The sequence below is a fragment of the Leptonychotes weddellii genome, chromosome 7 (genome assembly GCF_054177405.1).
Source record: "Leptonychotes weddellii isolate Sample4059 chromosome 7, ASM5417740v2, whole genome shotgun sequence".
NCBI classification, from domain to species: domain Eukaryota; kingdom Metazoa; phylum Chordata; class Mammalia; order Carnivora; family Phocidae; genus Leptonychotes; species Leptonychotes weddellii.
Genome location: NC_138375.1, coordinates 30,325,764 through 30,345,764, shown reverse-complemented (window position 1 = coordinate 30,345,764; position 20,001 = coordinate 30,325,764). Strand labels below are relative to the sequence as shown.

At 40.0% G+C, this 20,001-nt stretch overlaps 1 protein-coding gene across 1 annotated transcript in view; it reads left to right on the top strand.

The window, feature by feature from the left end:
* Window positions 1-1,485: 1,485 nt before the first annotated feature.
* OXCT1 (3-oxoacid CoA-transferase 1) overlaps window positions 1,486-20,001 on the top strand; it is a 115,263-nt gene continuing 96,747 nt past the window's right edge. The window contains exons 1-5 of the mRNA XM_081826068.1: window positions 1,486-1,571; window positions 9,358-9,493; window positions 12,809-12,958; window positions 17,317-17,423; window positions 19,606-19,666. Coding sequence (XP_081682194.1) covers window positions 9,410-9,493; window positions 12,809-12,958; window positions 17,317-17,423; window positions 19,606-19,666 — 402 coding nt within the window. The 5' untranslated portion in view covers window positions 1,486-1,571; window positions 9,358-9,409. The remainder of the gene's footprint in view (window positions 1,572-9,357; window positions 9,494-12,808; window positions 12,959-17,316; window positions 17,424-19,605; window positions 19,667-20,001) is intronic.

Sequence of the window (20,001 nt, the reverse complement as noted above, 5' to 3'; positions counted from 1 at the left end):
TGAGTCCCAGTGTATGAGCTATCTACTTTCAATCTTTTGGGTGGCCACAAATGACACAGAGTTTTCCTTTATACAATGGAAGATATCCATCATGATCACAAGGGAATTCTGGTGATAATCTATGGATAGAGTATGTCCTTCCTACTCTTAAGATGAATTACTTATGGCCCCACTCTATTTCAAAGAGCAGAGAGTGAAATTATCCTTGTATGTATGAAAAGTGAATACATTGGTATACATGCAAAATAAAGATGTATCTCCAAATGATGATTCACTTAAAAATTTTTTAAAATGTTTTAGGGATGTGTTGGCTACTTTTCAACCAGCACACGTCGCCATACCAAATTTTATACAGATCCAGTGGAAGCTGTAAAAGACATCCCTGATGGTGCAACAATACTGGTTGGTGGTGAGTAATAGTATTGTTTTCCTTTTGGTGATGGTAACATCCTTATGTTTTTAGCAAAGCAGAGAAATCACAGTGGCAAAGCTGTGGAGATCAGAAATGCCACTTATTTTATTTTTAGTCATTTATTGCATATTATGTAATTATTTCATTATGTAATGATTTTATTAGTGTCCTCATCTTGAAAATTTAGCAGGGTTTAGCACTTAATGTTTCACTTTTTCCCTTTGTGTTTCTTTTTCTATTATTTTGAAAAGCTGAAGTTCTAAATGGTGATGTCTTATTAGTAGCTTTGAAAACATTCCTAGATCCTTGGGAATTCTGTTTAACTAAAACGTTTGCATTGCTCTCATCAGCTACCTAGTTATTCCTTTTGTCCTTCCTCATTTTAGGAGGTAAAAAGCATATACGCATCTCTGTTGTTGAAGCCTCTGGGTTCATTGCTGCACCTTGTTTGGAATGTCTTTTAGAATCATTGTCTCAAACTCATTAAACTCACTGCCTGATTCTTATAATTTTTATTTATTCTTATTTTTTCTTATTTCTAGGCCTTGGTCACAGGTATCTAGGCTTGTTTTTAGGGCTGCTGTTCATTCATTCATCCATTCAACTGACCAGTCATTGAATGTCCATTTTAAACCCAATACTATTTGACAAATTGCAGAAGTTATAAAGAAATAAAAGTCATTGGTCTAGGCTTCCGGTTCTGCAAAATGTACTCAGGCATATAAAACAAACATCCTTGAAAAAGTAACTGTATAAAGTTTGAATTATAAAGTTGGACAGTAATAGATGTGCAGTTAAGTGCAAGGTGTGTGATGTATAGCTAATATTAACTGGTTGCACTTGGCTTTATTCTTATGATTCAAAGGTTTGACGGTTATGTCTGATGCTATCTAATGGTGCAAAACATTTGGGTATAGCTATGTAGCCACTTCCCGAATTGCTGAGATACATCTGTATATTTTGCTTAATAGATCTAATAACGTGTTTTGCATTTTTTTTATGGAAAAGGATAACATATATTTCCCTGAGAGATTAACATTTTCACAAATTGTCTTTTTCACTTAATAGGTTTTGGGTTATGTGGAATTCCAGAAAATCTTATAGGAGCCTTACTGAAGACTGGAGTAAAAGGGCTGACTGCAGTCAGCAACAATGCAGGGTAAGTGTGCATTTTGAAAACAAGTGGCTTGAAAGAAATGACAGTTCTCTATAATTATACAAAGTTTATGAATAAAATGAAAAATATGCTCAAGTATCACAAGATAGTTTTTAACAAGCTCAAGAGTTGGAGGTTACATTTCTTCAAATATTTTTGGTACCATCCTTCATAATCATAAGTAAAGCAGACTTGCATAGATTTATATCTTAATCTGATGTGCTTTTATTTTTCTAAATTCCAAATACATTGTTAAAATACAGATTTTCAAATTGAATCTTGCATTTTATAATTTAGAGATGTCTCTTTATGTTATTGTAGATCATTATGTATAGAGGAAGATCTCAAACAGTTTTTTGTTTTTTTTTTTAAGATTTTATCTATCCATTTGACAGAGAGAGACACAGCGAGAGAGGGAACACAAGCAGAGGCAGTGGGAGAGGGAGAAGCAGGCTCCCCGCTGAGCATGGAGTCAGATGCGGGGCTCGATCCCAGGACTCTGGGACCACGACCCGAGCCGAAGGCAGATGCTTAGGGACTGAGCCACCCAGGCGCCCCTCAAACAGTTTTAAATCTGTTTCAAGTCTTCTCTTTCGGTTATGCCGTATTCTAGATGATATATAAGGAGGTCACTAACCATTAAAAATGTTGCTGGTCTTGGTAGAAGGAGGAGGATATGCAGCCAGCACTTAAGACAGTAGGATCTCATATCAAAATAGTCAACAATAGCCATAACATTTTAATAATGACATGCACATTAAAATATATTTTGTTATGAAGAAAAAAAATCTATTTTTTTTTTAAGATTTTAGTTCCACATCCTCAAAGAAGCCTTATCCAATTATAGAACTTCTCTAGCCTTCATTGATCTTTCCCCTTTGTGAGTTCCTCTGAAGACTTCTAGTCTTTCTTTGTATACTGAATTGTAGTCCTTCTCCAGTATATATTACAGACTGATCCTTTTGCTTACAGTAGTTTTTTCTTCCCCACCAGTGCTGGAGCTGGATGGGATTGTAGAAATCATCTGTTCCATTTCCCTCATTTAACAGAGGAAACTCATACGTAAATAGAGAAGTAACTTGTTCATGATCACTTGATATTTCTTAAATGCACCTCGTGCTATTTGAGCTTACTTTGTATTTATTAAAAATACTTTTGACTATCAGTACTTTGTTGGGTTTTCCAGATAGCTCAGTGCTAACAAGGGATGGTGTATAAATCAATGTAAATTCTTGATACAGAGTAAATACTGATAACCATCATTGAACACAAAGAAAGCACTTTGCACACCCTCATTGGCAGTTGATTCTCTTAATTAGGTGGGTTTACTCCCAGAGATCTACAGGAATGACAGCTTTGTTTTGGCCATTAGAGTCAGATAAATGAGGAAAACTTAGCACTGCTTTGTTGGAGAAACAAAGATGGTTTGGATTGTTGAGTAAATGGAGAGAACTTAGAAGTAATAACTACTTTCTTGGGGCACGTGGGTAGCTTAGTCAGTTAAGCATCCAACTCCTGATTTCAGCTCAGGTCATGATCTCAGGGTCCTGGGATAGAGCCCCTCGTCAGCTCCATGCTCAGGAGTCTATGTATCCCTCTTCCTCTGCCCTTCTCCTCTAAATAAATAAATAAATAAATAAAATCTTTTAAAAAAAAGAAGTAATAACTGCTTTCTCGTTTAGAAAAGGCTGTTTATGTAAGGGTCTAACTGAATTGGAAGACTTCCCAAAGCTCAGGGCTCTTGATCTGTGTTTGTTTTGTTTTTAGTTACCAGTGAGACCTGTTGCCATGAGGTACCACTTATCTTGGTGTGGAGTATTAACTGTTAGTCTTTTTTATTTTTTTAAATATTATTTATTTTTTATTTTTTAAGATTATTTATTTGACAGAGAGAGAGCACACTCACAAGTAGGCAAAGTGGCAGGCAGAGGGAGAGGGAGAAGCAGGCTCCCTGCTGAGCAAGGAGCCTGATGTGGGGCTCCATACCAGGACCCTGGGATCATGACCTGAGCCGAACGCAGCCGCTTAACCGACTGAGCCACCCAGGCGCCCCTTAACTGTTAGTCTTGATGAGATAAACATTCCCCCTTAGGATCACTCACATGAATCAGGACTTTGATATGGATTGATTAGGAAAGTGGGGAAAATTGAAAATATGCATTTCACTGATTTTTTAGAAGACTTTGACATGTGAATTACAAGCCTGTAGGAACCAAAAGTTTGACAGTAAACTATATATCAACCAATTAGAGAAGTAAGGGAAGCATAGATGTGTTATATTAATCACACTCATTTCCTCATGACAAGATTATTTTAGATTACAGTTCTTGAAGGTGGGAATTTAAACAACTCTAGGGACAGCCCAGCTTCCATGTGGAAGCCTGTAAGTACTGTATGATCATACATATGCTCCTGTGCCTGTGGTTACAGTACTATTACTTATATGTGGTGTTATACTAGTCAGCTGTAGGAATTCTGGACCCAGTGAGCAGTTTTTCACGCTAAATAAAATTCCTGGTTCTGCACCAGGGGTTTTGAACCAGTAGATAAAGGTGGGTGGCTCCTTCGCTATGCCGTCTTTATTATTAGTTGAGGCTGCTGCAGCTCTGAAGGTCTCAATGGAGAGCTGTGGACCATCTTGTCTGATTATAAGCATTCCCCCAAGAATTGATTATTTTGTCTGAGAAGGGCTAACCACTTCCTGGGATGTGTACTTGAACTTCTCTCCTCAGCTCATGGAAGGGAGTGAGTGTTCACTTGTTCCATATAACTGTGTCATAAGTTAATGTGCTATCCGAATATAGCTTGTTCTTTCCTTTTCATATTCTTGATATTATCAGAGTAAATATATACTGTAACTGAGATTTAAGCATGCCTAAAATGAGAGGAAACAAGAGAAATACAGTTTGGTAAATGGTTGCAAATTTATTTTGATTAGAGTTTTGTTTTGACAAGAATTTCCAATTAATGAGATTTCAGAAAATGAAATTTCAGATTCAGAACATGACAAATATTTGTGGAACGTTTATGTCTTCCATGAAATACTGTTTTGCTTTACACAAATATATCTCTTTATTGAATTCTTGGCTTTAGACTTCTTTTACCACTAAAATGTTTGGAACCTGAGGTTGTGGTACCATAAGAGAATGGTCAAATCTCTCCCTCCATAGGTGTGCTAGGGAAATGTTGGCTCCTAAAGGCAAGCAAGATAATCTTTTTGAAAGTCCATCAAAATTGCCTTTAATATCAAAGAGCTGCAAGATGCCTTAATATGCATGTTTCTCTATTAGAAATGTTATGTTTCTCATTTGCAAAAGATGGCCTGTGTCTGTCTTCTCTTTTCCTATTGTAAGGGCTTTACCTTTTTCATTTTTGTATCATCATTGTCTGATACACAGTAAAGAAGGGATACATGTTTACTGAATTCGTGAGTTGGAAAGTATGTGGCAAGAAAGACACTTATTATAAGCTACCTAACAGCCTTATTTGAGGCATAAACACTAACTCTGTACCTGGTCAGGGGGTAGCCTGGGCTGAGCATCTTAAGCACTGCTTGGTTGCCAAGCCAGTTGTTAGTCCAAAAAGAAAGCAAAGGCCAAATATACATAGTTTCCAGAGCCAAGATCAACAAATACAGAGAGGTCATCTCCAAACAGAGCCAAGTTCAAATGTGTAATGGGTTGAAAAGCCAAACAGAGATCCATGAAAGAGTGTGTAATGGGAAAAATCTCTGAAGTCAGTGAATTGGGCAAGTACATTCTGGTTTATCATATGGACCTGTATACTTGGAGGGAGGTTCAGATATTAAAGACTACAGAAAGCAAATGGACTATATTCACTTTCATGGATTATTTTATTGTTACGACTATTTAGACAGGGCTCCAGAGGATATATCAATAGTACTCTCATATTGGGTAACTGAAGAGAGTTTACCAAAGGGACTCTCTTTAAAGGAATGGTCAGAGTTGAGGGAAAGCAATATGGGTATTGAAGTACCCTGGAGTTAGTATCAGAGAGCGCTATTACTGCCAGCCTTAGGCCTGAAGAATGAGAGGAGGGAGCTGCTAGGACCTGGAAGAAAGCTTTATGACGTCCTTCTCGCACCTGGTCAGAAGCCAGAGGGCAAGGGAGTCCGTCTATCCAGTCAGCCATCCCGGCACAGGGCAAGCTGGAGATTGGCGAATGGATCTGCAAGGGCAAATAGAAAATATCCAGCATGAGGACTTGGTGATTTTCACTTTGAGCCAGTGAGAAGGGAGAAAGTGAAATCAAGCAATAAATTCATTCAACAAATGTTCCACAAATGTGAAAATGGAGGAGCAGGTTTCAGTATAAAGTCGGGCAATCAGGGAGAGACTCATTGAGGTGATGGTTGACCAGAGACTTGAAAGAAATGAGGGGTGAACCTTGCATTACCTGGGGAGGAGTTTCAGAGACAGGGAGAGGCCAGTGCAAAGGGCCTGGGAAGTATGCCTGGTGTGTTTGCGGGACAGGGAGGAGGTCAGCAGAAGAAAAGTGAGCAAAAGGGAAGTGGGAGGAATGAGGTCTGAGATGTCAAGGGCATCTCATCTTACAGGGCCTTGCAGGCCACTCTAGAGACCCCTGCTTTTGCATGAATGCCATTGCAGCATTTTGGGCAGAGCAGTGACGTGATCTGACATGTTTTGTTTTATTCTTATGGTTTTGGCCGCCATTTTATGAGTGGATTGCAGGGAGCAGGAGTAGAAGTAGGGAAGGTTGCTGTCTTTAGGCAGGAGATGGTGCAGGTCACACAGGAGGAAGTGAGAAATGCTCAGATTCTGGATAGATTTTGAAGGTAGAGTCAGGATTTTCCAATATTGTTGATGTAGAGTAGGAGAGGAGTGACAGATCACTCCATTACTTTTGTACTAAAGATTTGCAAGGATGGGGCAGGCTGCAGGTGCAGCTGAATTTAGGAGAATGGAATTGTTAACCTGAAGAACAGAAGGCCCAGCTAAGTATTAATTAGGAGTAGGTAAAAAACAGACAAAAAACAGAGAGAGGGCATTGTGTGTGAGTGTGTGGAAGAACTGGTTTTTCCAAGATCCCTCTAGTGGCCAAGCATATTATTAATCTTCAGGGCATTCTCTCCATATTTCTCCATATCTCAAAAGTACATTCTTGAAAATACTTGTTTAGGCTTTAGTTTTCTTTTGAAACAAGCAAGAATAAATCATGTAGCTATTCCTTCTATACTCGTGGTGAGTGGGAAATGTTCTCAGATTCAGTATTGGAAGACTAGAACTATAAACAAGTTTAGCAAATGGTTGACAGTTACCTGGACTACTTGGAGGGATTCAGTGTGCCTAGACCTCCTGGTCTAGGTTAGAGGCTTGGCAGTGATGCATTCTGGGAAGTAGGAGTCAGTTGAGTGGGGATGGGCATTTGTGGGCATGAGGAGTGTGGGGATGGAGAGCGAAGTGAAGGGGGAGACGAGCTTGTTAGGAGAAACGTCAGTGGTTTGTCACACAAGGTACCGTACTTATCCCTCCTTGGGTCAAGCAAGGGGATGTCACTAGGGACTGTAGACTAATTAACCACCAGTCCATTCTCCCACTCTGTTCCATTGCCAAAGCCAGAATTCTGGACTGGGTCTGTATCTACATTAGGATGGGCAACAAACCTATGATTTATTTTCCCCCAAATATCCCTTGACTGGTCCCCTTTTTCTCCACTCCTTTTGGGGCTGCCTTAGTTCAGACCGTTGTCTTTGCTTATCTGGATTATTTCAAGCCTCTTAACTGATCTCCCGGCCTTTTGTCACTGAACCTCTCCAATTAATTGTATACCCTGTTATTTTCTACTTAAAATTATTCACAGGGTCTCCCATATCCTTTAGGATGAAATCTTCATTTCGTGGTATGGCTCATGTGACAGGTGACAAGCTGGCCTGCCTTCTACCTCTGTTGCTCACTTTTGCTTCCAGTCCGTACTGCAGTTACACTCAGCACGGAGCCCGTCCCACCACTGTGCACCTTTGCAAAGCTGCCCACCTGCCTTTTTGGTTCATTGCGTCCACACCTCTACTCTGCTCTCAAAGACTTTTTTCTTCAAGTCTGTTCAAGTGTCATTTTCCATAAGCCTTTTCTGGACCTCTTTCTCCTCTCTGTTGGGTGACCTTCAGTGTTCTCATTGCACTTGATGCAGACCTCTTAGCACATCTCATCCTCTGTTGTAATTATAGGTTTACATGTTTATCCCTTGATATCTCAGAGCTCCCCCTGGCCCAGGACCTGACATACTAGCCCTGGGGGGCAGTAAGAACTTAGTAAAGGACTATGGGATGAGTCAACAGTGTAGATGACCCAGGCTCCATAGGGGAGAGGCCATGAGAATACTCGGGGGATTAGGAGGGAGAGATCATAAATGAAGGCTTCTATTTCTGGGAGGTGCTCTGGCTTTATCACTGTATTTCTGTCTCTTAAAAAAACTTTTATCATAGCATAATACAGAGTAACACAGAAAAGTGATCATATCACAGGTTTGAAGTTTGAAGGATCTTTACAGGCTGCAGACCCATGTAACCAGCCCCCAGATTCTTTCAGTGGAACATGACCAGTACCCCAGAAAGCCCCTCTTGTGCTCCTTCGAGTCACTGTTTTCCTTTCCCACCACCAAACTTAACCATTATCCTCACTTCTGATCTTATCCGTGAGTCTTGTGTGACTTTGAACTTCATATAAAAGGAATAGGTCAGTAAGTACTCTCTTGTGGTTCTTTTGCTTAGCATTTTACCTGTGAGAGCCCTCCATTGTTGCAGGGGTGGTCACTGATTCCTTCTTACTGCTCATTTTTTCTGCTCTGCTGTGGAGTAGTACTGGGGAGGCCCCAGTGTTTGGCCATCATGGACAGTGTGACTATGAATATTCTTGTCTTCTGGGGAACATATGTATGCATTCCTGTTGGACATAGACCGAGGAGGGGAATTGCTGACATAGCATATCCATATGTTCAGCATCAATAGATACTGCTAATAATTTTTCAGAAGTGGTTGGATCAGTTGACATTCTCCTCTTCATATATGAGAGCTCTGGGTGTTCCACATTCTTGCCAACACTTGGTATTTCCTTCTTTTTTTTTTTTAAGATTTTATTTATTTGTGTGTGAGAGAGAGCGTGTGCGCACAAGCGGGGGGAGTGGCAGGCAGAGGGAGAAGCAGGCTCCCCACTGAGCAAGGAGCCCAACATGGGGCTCGATCCCAGGACTCTGGGATCATGACCTGAGCCGAAATCAAGAGTCAGATGCTTAACCTACTGAGCTACCCAGGCGCCCCTGTTCTCTCTTAAATATGAGAATGCGTGTTCACTTTTTAGGACAGAATGAATTTCTCTGCTTGGAGCCAGTGCAGGTTAGGAGAATGGCATTGCCTTTGCATTTACATACGCCTTCAGAGTGTAGGGCAAGATCCAGTCTGCTTGCCTTCTACGCTAGTATCACTTGGGAGCAGTGGAAAGAGTGAAAGGTGCAGGGCAAACTTGTAGGATTGGTGTGGGTTTGAATACTGGCTACGTCACTTACTACCCAAGATATCTGTCGGCAGAAATCACTGAAAGGTCTTGAGCTTTAGTTTCCTTAGCTGTAAAATAAGAAAAGAACAGCCACCTTGCAAGGCTCTTTGGGTGGTGGGAGACTACGAGAGAATATGGGTTCAATGCCCAGCAGAGAGGATTCCTTTAAATGAATAATATTGCATGTTTTCGGAAGTCAGGGATATTAGTGTTCTAACTGATGTTGCTTTGATTGCAAGTTGCTTGCATTTTTCTTCTAGGGTTGACAACTTTGGCCTGGGCCTTTTACTTCGATCCAAGCAGATAAAACGCATGGTCTCTTCATATGTGGGAGAAAATGCAGAATTTGAACGACAGTACTTAAGTGGTGAATTAGAAGTAGAGCTGACACCTCAGGTAAGAAAATTTCTCTGCTTCTCTTTTAGAATAGTAACTTAGTTTGAAATTTACCTATTTCCCTCTAGCAATTTTCTTTTGCAAGAGAGGTAAGGCAGAAAGGATGCAATTTTGCCAGGCCAAGGAAATTTGTTTGTAGGTCACGCCTGTCGATTGCTAGAAGACTAAAAGCCTCTGTTGCGTGCCCCAAAAAAGGGAGGTATTTCCAGTAAACAATATCTAGGCTACAGGACAAATGTGTAAGCTTGGCACTGTGGTGTCCATTTTGTGCTGGCAGCTTGCAGTAGGGCTTGCTGAAATGCTTGGGGATTGTCCTAAGGGTCTGTTCCTGTGAATCATAGAATTAGAAATGTGTGAGGAATATGTTCTTGCTGAGACATCAGGAAAGTGAAGTCCCTGGAGGGTACAACTGGCCATGTCACAGAATAAGAGCTGGAATCAGAGCCCAGGTCTCCAGGGAATAGATGTTCCTTACCAAGTAAGCAATTACCACAATTGAATCTAGCAGGTTTCCATTCATGTCGTACACTATGTCTTAACTGGCTAAAGAGTTTGTCATAGAGGAAACTTTTTGAAGCCATTTGGGTAAAACAAGCCATTTGGGTAGAACATAGAGGAAACTTTTTGAAGCCATTTGGGTAAAACGAGAGGAAACTTTTTGAAGCCACTTGGGTAAAACAAGCCATTTGGGTAGAACATAGAGGAAACTTTTTGAAGCCATTTGGGTAAAACAAGAGGAAACTTTTTGAAGCCATTTGTGCCTACAGGTTATATGTATTGGTCTTCCAGTTTGACATCATCTGCCTTCATCTCTGAAATTGAACCCACCACTCTGCTTTATTTTTGTCAACAGAATTATTATTACCACTGACTTCCCTAATTGGTGATAACGTGAGATAGCAACATTTTAAAAATCAATAATGAACTCCCAGTATATGCTTGTCTAGAGAGAGCGCGCAGGGGAGAACTTTTCTACCTGAGGCTTCACAACATTACTCACGTCCCACCCGATCACCCCACAGTGTGGGCACCTGTGCTTGTCATAAGCCTTGCACTGTGCCTGGTATTTATCCATTTTCATTTAAGGTTTTTTGAAAATAACAAAAGGTACCCTGTCTTAGTCTACTCATGCTGCTGTAACAAAATACCACAAACTCAGTGGCTCAGACAAGAGGAAGTGATGTCTCATTGTTCTGGCAACTGGGAAGTACAAGATCAAGTACAGGCTGATGTGATTCTTGGTAGAGGGGAGGAGGGGGAGGAAGAGAGAAAGAGGATGCACACGTGCAAATAAGGACTCTGGGGTCTCTTATTATAAGGACACTAATCCTGCTGGATCAGGGCCCTACCCTTATGACCTCATTTAGCCTTAATGACTTCCATAAAGGCCCTGTCTTCAAATACCATCACATTGGGTGTTAGGGCTTCAGCATATGAATTTGGTGGGGGACACAATTCAGTCCATTGCATATACTTTTCCTCTACACATTGTAGATTGAGATACCTTTTCCTTTGGGTTGTGGAGCCCTTGAAAATTAACCTTTCAATTACTTCTATTATCTTTTGTATTATCCCTTCTTTTGTCAGAGGGCATATACATGGGAGTTTCTTAGTATTTCTTTTATATTCCCTCTTTAAGCTGAAAGAGGTCAGTGTCTCTCTCCCCAACTTAGTGGCAGGTAAATAAACATTGGCTTGGGCAACTTGTTTTGCAGCCTCTGAGCCAGAGAAGTGTTGATGAAGTGGTAGGGATTAGGACTCCCTTTGGGATTTGGATGTAGGGGGGTTGGTGGTCGCTGCAGAGAGCCTGTCTGTAGAAATTGTCCACTTTTAGGTCCTTGCCCAATTGGACAGAGAGCAGGAATAAAGTATTCAAGGAGGGTAGGCGTAAAAAATATCTTATAGTAGAGAAGGTTATGGTTGTTTTTTTTTGTTGTTGTTGTTGTTTTTAAAGATTTATTTATTTATTTATTTGGGAGAGAGAGAATGAGAGAGAGAGAGCATGAGAGGGAGGAGGGTCAGAGGGAGAAGTAGACTCCCCGCCGAGCAGGGAGCCCGATGCGGGACTCGATCCCGGGACTCCAGGATCATGACCTGAGCCGAAGGCAGTCGCTTAACCAACTGAGCCACCCAGGCGCCCGGTTATGGTTGTTTTGATGATTTAATCTTGTGAATGTTATTAACTTAAAATACAGTACAAAATGGACTTATCTCTATTAGATAGAATAGAGAAACTGTTACCTGGAAGATTGTCAGTTATGCTTCAGATCCTGCCTTCCCCAGATTATCCCACCCTACTTCAAACGCCTGTGTCTGAAGTCCCAACTTTTAGTCCCCACTTTGAGTTTAGTATTTAAAGGACCCAGTTAAAGTAGAAAATTGTTTTCAGGCTGAAATAATTTTAACATAGTATTACTAAGACCTAAACCAGTTCTTACTACTGAGTGACCAATCAGTTATGTAGTATGAATATGATGTAGCTAGACTGTAACAATAGGTTTCAGGGTTAGGGTGGGTGTTAGGAAATATTTAGGGCCAGAGTTATTCCCCTGTGGGAGAACTGGGTTGGAAAGCAGTTGGGGGCAGGGGGCAGCCAGGGAAATCAGGTTTGAACAACTGGTACCTAGAAAGGGGATAAAGATGATCAAAAGAAGATACAAAGAAACTTTGTGTACAGTTGTTTCTACTCTAAGATAAAATTTGAAGTACTCTTAGCTTTTAAAAACCAAATTACCTGTATGTTGTACTCTTTGCCTAACTTTGGATTTTTTCTTAGTTAGATAATGTAGTAGATAAAATGCTTTTAAGAATGTTTTAGAATGAACTCTAAGTAAATGAACATATTATTATTATATAATAATGGCATTGTTATTCATGATAAGCTTCAAGCTATACCTACATAGGGCATACAGTAAAACACAAAATTTAAATACATATTTTTAAATATATATATATATAGTTAAAGTGATATACTTCAGATTTGAAAATTGATTTTAAAATATTACAAATAGACTGTTGGAGAATATGATGTCAGGAGAGCAGTGGGAGACCAGAAAGCTGAGAGCACGATGATACAAAGAAGCAGTTACATTCGAATGCAAATTAAGAATTGAGAGATTGTTGTCTAGAGGGGCAATACTTGTTTTCAATTAATCTAGCATACCGTGTTAGCGAAATACACCAATATACAGTGCTAGGTACTGTTTAGGATGATAAACCTCTAGAGAGAGGAACTGTGTCTGTAAATGTTTCCGTATCCGCGTACAGAAGTGTGCTTAATGAACTTCTTATGGTGTGGTGGTTGCTCACTTGTAGGGCACGCTTGCAGAGCGGATTCGTGCAGGTGGGGCTGGAGTTCCTGCGTTTTACACCAGCACCGGGTACGGGACCCTGGTGCAGCAAGGAGGGGCACCGATCAAATACAACGAAGATGGCAGCATTGCTGTTGCCAGTAAGCCGAGAGAGGTAAGAAGTAGCTCTCATTCAGGTAACACGGGCTACCTCTTCCAGCACAGGATCCAGGTGCACTCAGTGGGTAGGTAAGATAAAATCTGCTCTGTGTAAGAAGAGACCCTGTCCTTCATCTATGTGGCCTATGCTAGGAAAATTTCTGCTAAAACTGAGCATCTGCCAATAATTAAAATCACATAGAGAAACCAGAATAAATAAATGGGAAGAAACTGTAATCTATATAAGATGTGTGAGTCAAGATTAGTTTTATGGTAGGTTTTAACAAACATAGGAGCATTTATAACTTCTGATCATGCTCATGTGGAAAAGAGAGTAGGTGTATGATATATATTGTATTAAACTTTTCATTCTCAAGCCCCTTCTGGATGTGGATGAAGGAGAAAAAAAAGCCAAGGACATCACAAGTTTGTCTACAATTTTGAAAAAGAGGGGACAGTTGTAATTACATAATAAGATAGAGCATTCATCCTGTCTCCTTTATCCTTCTTTTTGTACACTGGACATATTTGAGCTGACTGAATAATTTAGTTTTATTTAAAGTGCTGGGTAGGATGGGGTACCTTTATACTAGGTAACTTCACTCACATATTAGAAAAGAATAGGACTCCACATATAGATATTTGAGATACTCAGATTTGAGGCAGTTGTAAAAATTACACAGGACAGTAATCCATTACTGTATTTTTAGTCCCTCTCCCTTCTCCCTGGCCACATGGCTCAAGAGCGTTAACTCAGGCTGCAGAAATGCTGAGCTTAGCTCTGAGGAAATGACAGCTTAGTAAATCGAGGGATCTCCTACCACACTTGCCTATAGTGAATTTTATAATTTTTTTTTTTTTTTGCTTATAGGGATGTTCTGCACCTCCGTGTTTTGAGAGAAGATAAAAGGTCATTGAATATGCGCCTTGCTGCTCAGTGTTTGTGTCTGGCAGCATCCTCCATCTGGAGCGTTGCTTTTTTTGCTTAGAATGACCTATATTGACTCAAAGTTTTGATTAACATTTTTTTTTATATTCTATCTTGCTTCTTTCCTTACTGCCTAATTAAGGTTTAAAAAGTTTTTGACAAAGTAAGACAGGAGCCTAATTATTAAAATGGATCTTAGTAATATAGATAATGATGCCCAGAAAAATTGGGTTAATACTTTGAGAGTTTGCTAGAAGCTAGAGCATTAACTTGCCCTGGGAAAATATAGGATAGACTGGAGTCTGTCCTGAATGTCTCGGTTCATTTTTGCCTGGAGTTAGGTGCACAAATCTAGTAGTTTTGTACTTTGGTCTGAATTACCTAGGAACGTGACAGATAATTTCTTGAAATGATTCTTGCTAGCTCTTTATTTCCCCTACGTATGGTAGGAAGAGGAGGTGAGTAAATTTCCTAATTCAGTGGTATTTGCCGGGCACTGGCCCGTGTACGGTAGAAAAGGAGATGATCTAGACTAAGTCCCCCTGCTAGTGGAGGAGCTGACAAGGAATGAATTAATAAACACATAATGTCAATAAAGAAAGTGCCATGAAGAAAAATCGAGTAGGGTAAGGGCAGAGAGAATGGTCACTGGTCAGGGAAGGGGTGTTCCAGATTGGGTCAGGGGAAACCTCTCTTAGGAAGTGACAGTTAGTAGAGATCAGAATAAAACAGGAGAATGAGTGGGTGAAGATGATAGGGTTGTGCTCTGGTCAGAAGGAAGGGGAAGGACACGGTCCTGAGTCAGGCCAGCTCTGTTTGTGGAACAACAGGGCAGTGAGACTGGAACAGAGTAAATGAGGCAGAGAGCAGTAGGATGGGAGGCTGAAGGGAGGCATGAACCAGATCACATGAGTTTGGGTTTTATTGAGTGGTGAGGGGACAGCAGAGAATTCAGACATGGGAGAGATGTGGTCTGAGTTACATTTTGGAAGGATCACTGTGGCTGCTGGGTGGAGAGTTTTTTGGTAGGGTTCCAAGAGCAGAACCAGTGAGAGAGATTGAGAGGCTGTTGATCCAGGAGGGAGTGGAAGTGGTTTAGACTGAGGTGGTTAACAGTGGAGCTTGTGGGAGGTGGTTGGAATCAGGACATATGTTGATAGCAGAGCCAGCAGGATTTACCAATGGATTGGTTACGGGGTGAGGAAGGACAAGAACCAAGCATGCTGCTTAATGAGATGGGCAAAGTGTGGAGGTAATCAAAGAGCCTTGTCTGGGACTGGATGCATTTGAGACATCCTTGAGGCTCCAACAGAAGTTGCTCAGTCGTCTCCAGCTTGGGGAGGGTTTAGTGCTGGGATAGGAGCTTTGGAGTCTTCAGCATATAGTATTTAAATCTGTGGGGCTAACTGAGTGTCTAGGGCTAGAGTACAGGTAGTGAATACCTCTTTTGCATTTAAAGGGTGGGAAGAGGAAAAGGAGCAGCAAAGAAGAATGGGAAAGTGTCTAGTAAGTGAAGACCAAGGGGAGTATGGTAACTTGAAGACGGGCAATTTTACAAAGGAGGGAGTGATCAGTTGTGTCAGAGTGAGAAGACGTGGGGTAACAGGACAGGGCATTGAACATTGGGTTTAGAAACATGGAGGTCATTGGTGACCTTAAAGAATGATTTTTCTGGAAGAGAGGATTTTTCTGGAATGGTGGAAATTTGATTGGAGTGGATTCAAGAAAGGGCTGAAAAAAGAGGAAGTGGTAACTGGGAAACACACAACTCTTTCCAGTGAGTGTAATAGCTAGTATGGCAAAACCAGTCCCTTCCTGTTTTAAAAATTTAGAATGGCTAGCATCAGCAGCTGCTGGTTTATAGACCCGTCAGGAAATTATATAATTGGAATAGGGAAAAAAAGCCAATTTTTTCACATTGCCTTAGATTAGCATATATTTAGATCTGTATGTAGTTTTCTAGATCTGTATGCAACATAACTCATCTGTCATCATTGGTGTTTATGGTAATGACTTTGAAATACATGAAACTCTTTAAAAAGCTGTATATTGATGTGTAATTTTTAAATATCTTTCATATGATTCGTCTAAGTTTCACATTCATAAGATCCTCCTTCTTCAGTGATCCCCTGAATTCATTAATATTCTCTAGCGGGAAAGTGGGGTAAGGTCTTTAAGGAAGCTGTTGTTTAGCTTTATTTTTTTTTTTTTAAAGATTTTATTTATTCATTAGAGAGAGAGCATGAGACAGAGCATGAGAGGGGGAGGATCAGAGGGAGAAGCAGACTCCCTGCTGAGCAGGGAGTCCAGTGCGGGACTCGATCCCGGGACTCCAGGATCATGACCTGAGCCGAAGGCAGTCGCTTAACCAACTGAGCTACCCAGGTGCCCTGTTCTTTAGCTTTAAACCATAGTTGAAGAAAAGTAAATGTACTGAACTTTGTCCCGCAGCTTTATGTAATATGCCCGTGGTTTGTCCACTAGGGGGTGGTGTACGAACGAGGATGGAGTTCTGCCTTCCTATACGGCTCCATCCTGTGTGGGATGGAGCCCAGCACGGACATTCTTTCCTCTCTTTGTTTCAGTTCGCAGAGCTAAATCCCCAATAAGAAAAAAGGAACAAAATGCCACGGCATAGTTTTACTTTATGCTTCTTTTCCCCTCCCCCTCCCCCCATCTGTAGTAGAATTAAAAGGTAATAGACATACAAAAATCAATAGCATTCCATTAGACCAGTAATGACAGAGAGGAGGTGTAATAGAAGAACATAGAATACTCATAGTAGCATCAAAAACCGTGAAGTACCTATGAATAAACCTAAAAAACATACACAAAGCTTTTTTTTGGGGGGGGGGGATTAAAAGCAATTCGAAGAGGTGAAGGAAGACTTCAGAAAATGTAGGCAGGCATATGTTATGTTCACAGGTGGAAAGCTATGGCATGTCAATTCTCCAGTTTCATCTGCAAATTCTAGGAATTCCAATTAAAATTTCATCAGATGGTTATAGATTAATCAGGAGAGATGAATGGATTTTTATAACTATTTTATGTACAAAATACATTGCCCATTTTATGCAGCTTATATAGTTTTGTTTCCCCCCGCCCCCGGGGTGGAGGGAAAGATGAGCTATTTTTCATGTTCTCTACATATAACTTATGCACACAAATAATAAAAAGAGTGCTAACGTGCAGTCTATGCCTTAAGCATATAGAACTTTCAGTTCCTCAAGTTTACCAAGCTCTCACTGCTGAGTCTTCGCACATGCTGTTCCCTTGGTTTCCCCTCCACCACTTTGACTAAATCCTAGTTTCCTACCACTACTCACCCTTGAGATCTCCATTTAGATTGTTCTCCCTCTGAGAAACCTTCCCTGACCAGGCTTGTATCCTTATTCTCTGCTTCTACCACAGCACATATCTGACAATGTCCTCTTTGTCTCCTGCAGGTGAGGGAGTTTAATGGTCAGCATTTTATTTTGGAGGAAGCAATTACGGGAGATTTTGCTTTGGTGAAAGCTTGGAAGGCAGACCAAGCAGGAAATGTGATTTTCAGGTAGTATGATGTTTTTGGTTTTTTTTTAAATATTAATGAAATGCATTTCAGCAACTTTGCATTTCCTAAATTATGATTACAAAACGGATACCTTGATGTGTTTGGTATTTAAAGATTCATTTAAAAAGTGGCTTACAGTCGTACAAGCCCCCAGGTCAGTGTGCATGCATGTGCAAGGCTGCTGCTGTGCATTCTTGCTGGTGTGTACTTGTGGGGGTCTGTTCTGATTAGGCGGTGCCCACATTGCACTGCTTGGTAGCTGTTTTGAATCGATATACCCTTGTATATAGTCTCATACAGACTATATTTCTGTGTGTATTTTAGTTGCCAGGACAAGTTAAAATGTTGAGACATACTTAGCAAATGTGAGAAAAGCACACAATTGTATTTAATTTTTATATAATTAATATGCATTGTCTTAAAATGCCTAAATTATTTGGATATTCTGGAAAGAGCTTGCTAACAACCATTTAGGTCAGTTCTTTTCCAGTCCTGTTGGTGTCCGCTAGGAAATACTTATGTAGGTTCTATCTGAAAAAGCTGATTAATCTTGACAGTGCTAAACTTTCATTCTTGTTATTTGGATAGCCACAGATATTAAGCCAAAGGCTTAATAGATTTCAAGATCTTTTGATAACCCTGAGCATACTAAATACTAAGTGTTTATATATTATAAATTATATGGTTGTTTTGAAAATTGTACCATCTTTGAATATACACCTATAAGTCTTGAAGACTTTGCCTGTTAGGTTACAGAAATAATTTTCTTTCTTATAATATGGTCATTTACTGTTTTAGTAATAATTTTTATCTTTACCTAATGGACCTTTGGTGAGATCACAGTTAAATTCTCAGTGGTTACTCTTACGCTGTTTTTGTTCATTTCTGAAGATCTTATATGATATTAATGCTATATTTGATTTCTTGAATTCAACCAGTTTTTGATTACAACTGATCTTGGCAATTACACATTTTGCATTTTAAAAAAGATTAATGAAATTGTATAGAAGCAAATGGAAATGAATTATTTAAACTATTTCCTTGAGTTTATCGTGTGTTTCATTGTCTGGCTCTAATATCTAAAGATTGCACAGGGGCTGTTCTCAGCATTGACTTATGCCTGTGGTTATTGATAGGAGATGAGACTGCTCTTCAGCAATGGTCAAGTGACTTAGGTTCTTAAGATGCTGACTTCTAGGATGACCTCCCCTGGGGGACAACTGGTAAAAGGTCTGTCTAGGCCATTGTTAGGACAGCCCTGCACACCTTTGCCTCTGGCCACACTGCCCTTGGAGCTTTTGATGCTGGACGTGCTGGATGGCTGGTGGACTCCAACTTAGCAATTTGTGAAAGTACCCAAGGACTTATGTCTCAGGGACACACCTGTCTTTATATTTATCCTTAAATCTAAGTGAGATAAACATTGGTGGCCTAAAAGAGCTAGTAAAAGAAAGATGTAACTCATTTCCCTCTATCAAATAAGGTTTTTTTTTTAGTCAGCTTACACTCTCAGAAACAAAAAAATACATTAAAATTTTTATGGTTGGTGGTGATGCATTAATTTAAGAACTTGAGTGTAAAACCATCAGCAAAATTGGTGCTTTCTGGAAATTTTTACACCTCAGGGTCTAATGTGGGTGTTGTACGTCAAAAAATTTCATTAGAAATTGGTCCCCCGGAATGATCTTTATAGATGACTCACACATTACCAATGAATGTTTCATTTTATTTCAGCAATAGGTCTCTTTTTAATAGAGAATATAATTACTATACCTTCTCGTATAAAGCACTTGCTACTTTCCTTAATATTTTAACAATAGCAAATTTAGTGAAATATATAACTGTAGAAACAAAGTGGCATCCCAGTTAAAAGACTTAGGCAAATTAGTTTTAAATAGAGTAGATTTATTAATATCTGTTTTATCTTTCTGTGTATGATCTATATGTTGAACATGAAAAATAGTTCCTCTTTCCTTCAACCCCATAAAAACTGTAATTGAATGAAGTGGCCATTGTTTTTATTTATAAAATTGTTTTAACAGTTATGGAAAATATGATGCATTCTTTTAAAAGATTCACAGATTTTTAGTTTATAGAAATTCTTTTAATCTATAATTAAAGCTGAGAGAAACTCTTCTTATTTTTGGTTTTCTTTTCCCACTTCCCCCCACTCCTAATATAGGAAAAGTGCAAGAAATTTCAACTTGCCGATGTGCAAAGCTGCAGAGACCACAGTGGTAGAGGTAAGAGAAGAGGTTATTTCTGCTTTCCAAAGGTTGCTTTTTAAACTTGCTGTTACGTATTAGTTCAGCAAATGTACAACAATTCATCTGTCTTTTGGAGGATAAACAATGACTGCTTTTAAATTTTGGATATAGGGGGCGCCTGGGTGGCTCAGTTGGTTAAGCGACTGCCTTCGGCTCAGGTCATGATCCTGGAGTCCCTGGATCGAGTCCCGCATCGGGCTTCCTGCTCGGCAGGGAGCCTGCTTCTGCCTCTGACCCTCCCCCCTCTCATGTGCTCTCTCTCTCTCATTCTCTCTGTCTCAAATAAATAAATAAAATCTTTAAAAAAAAAA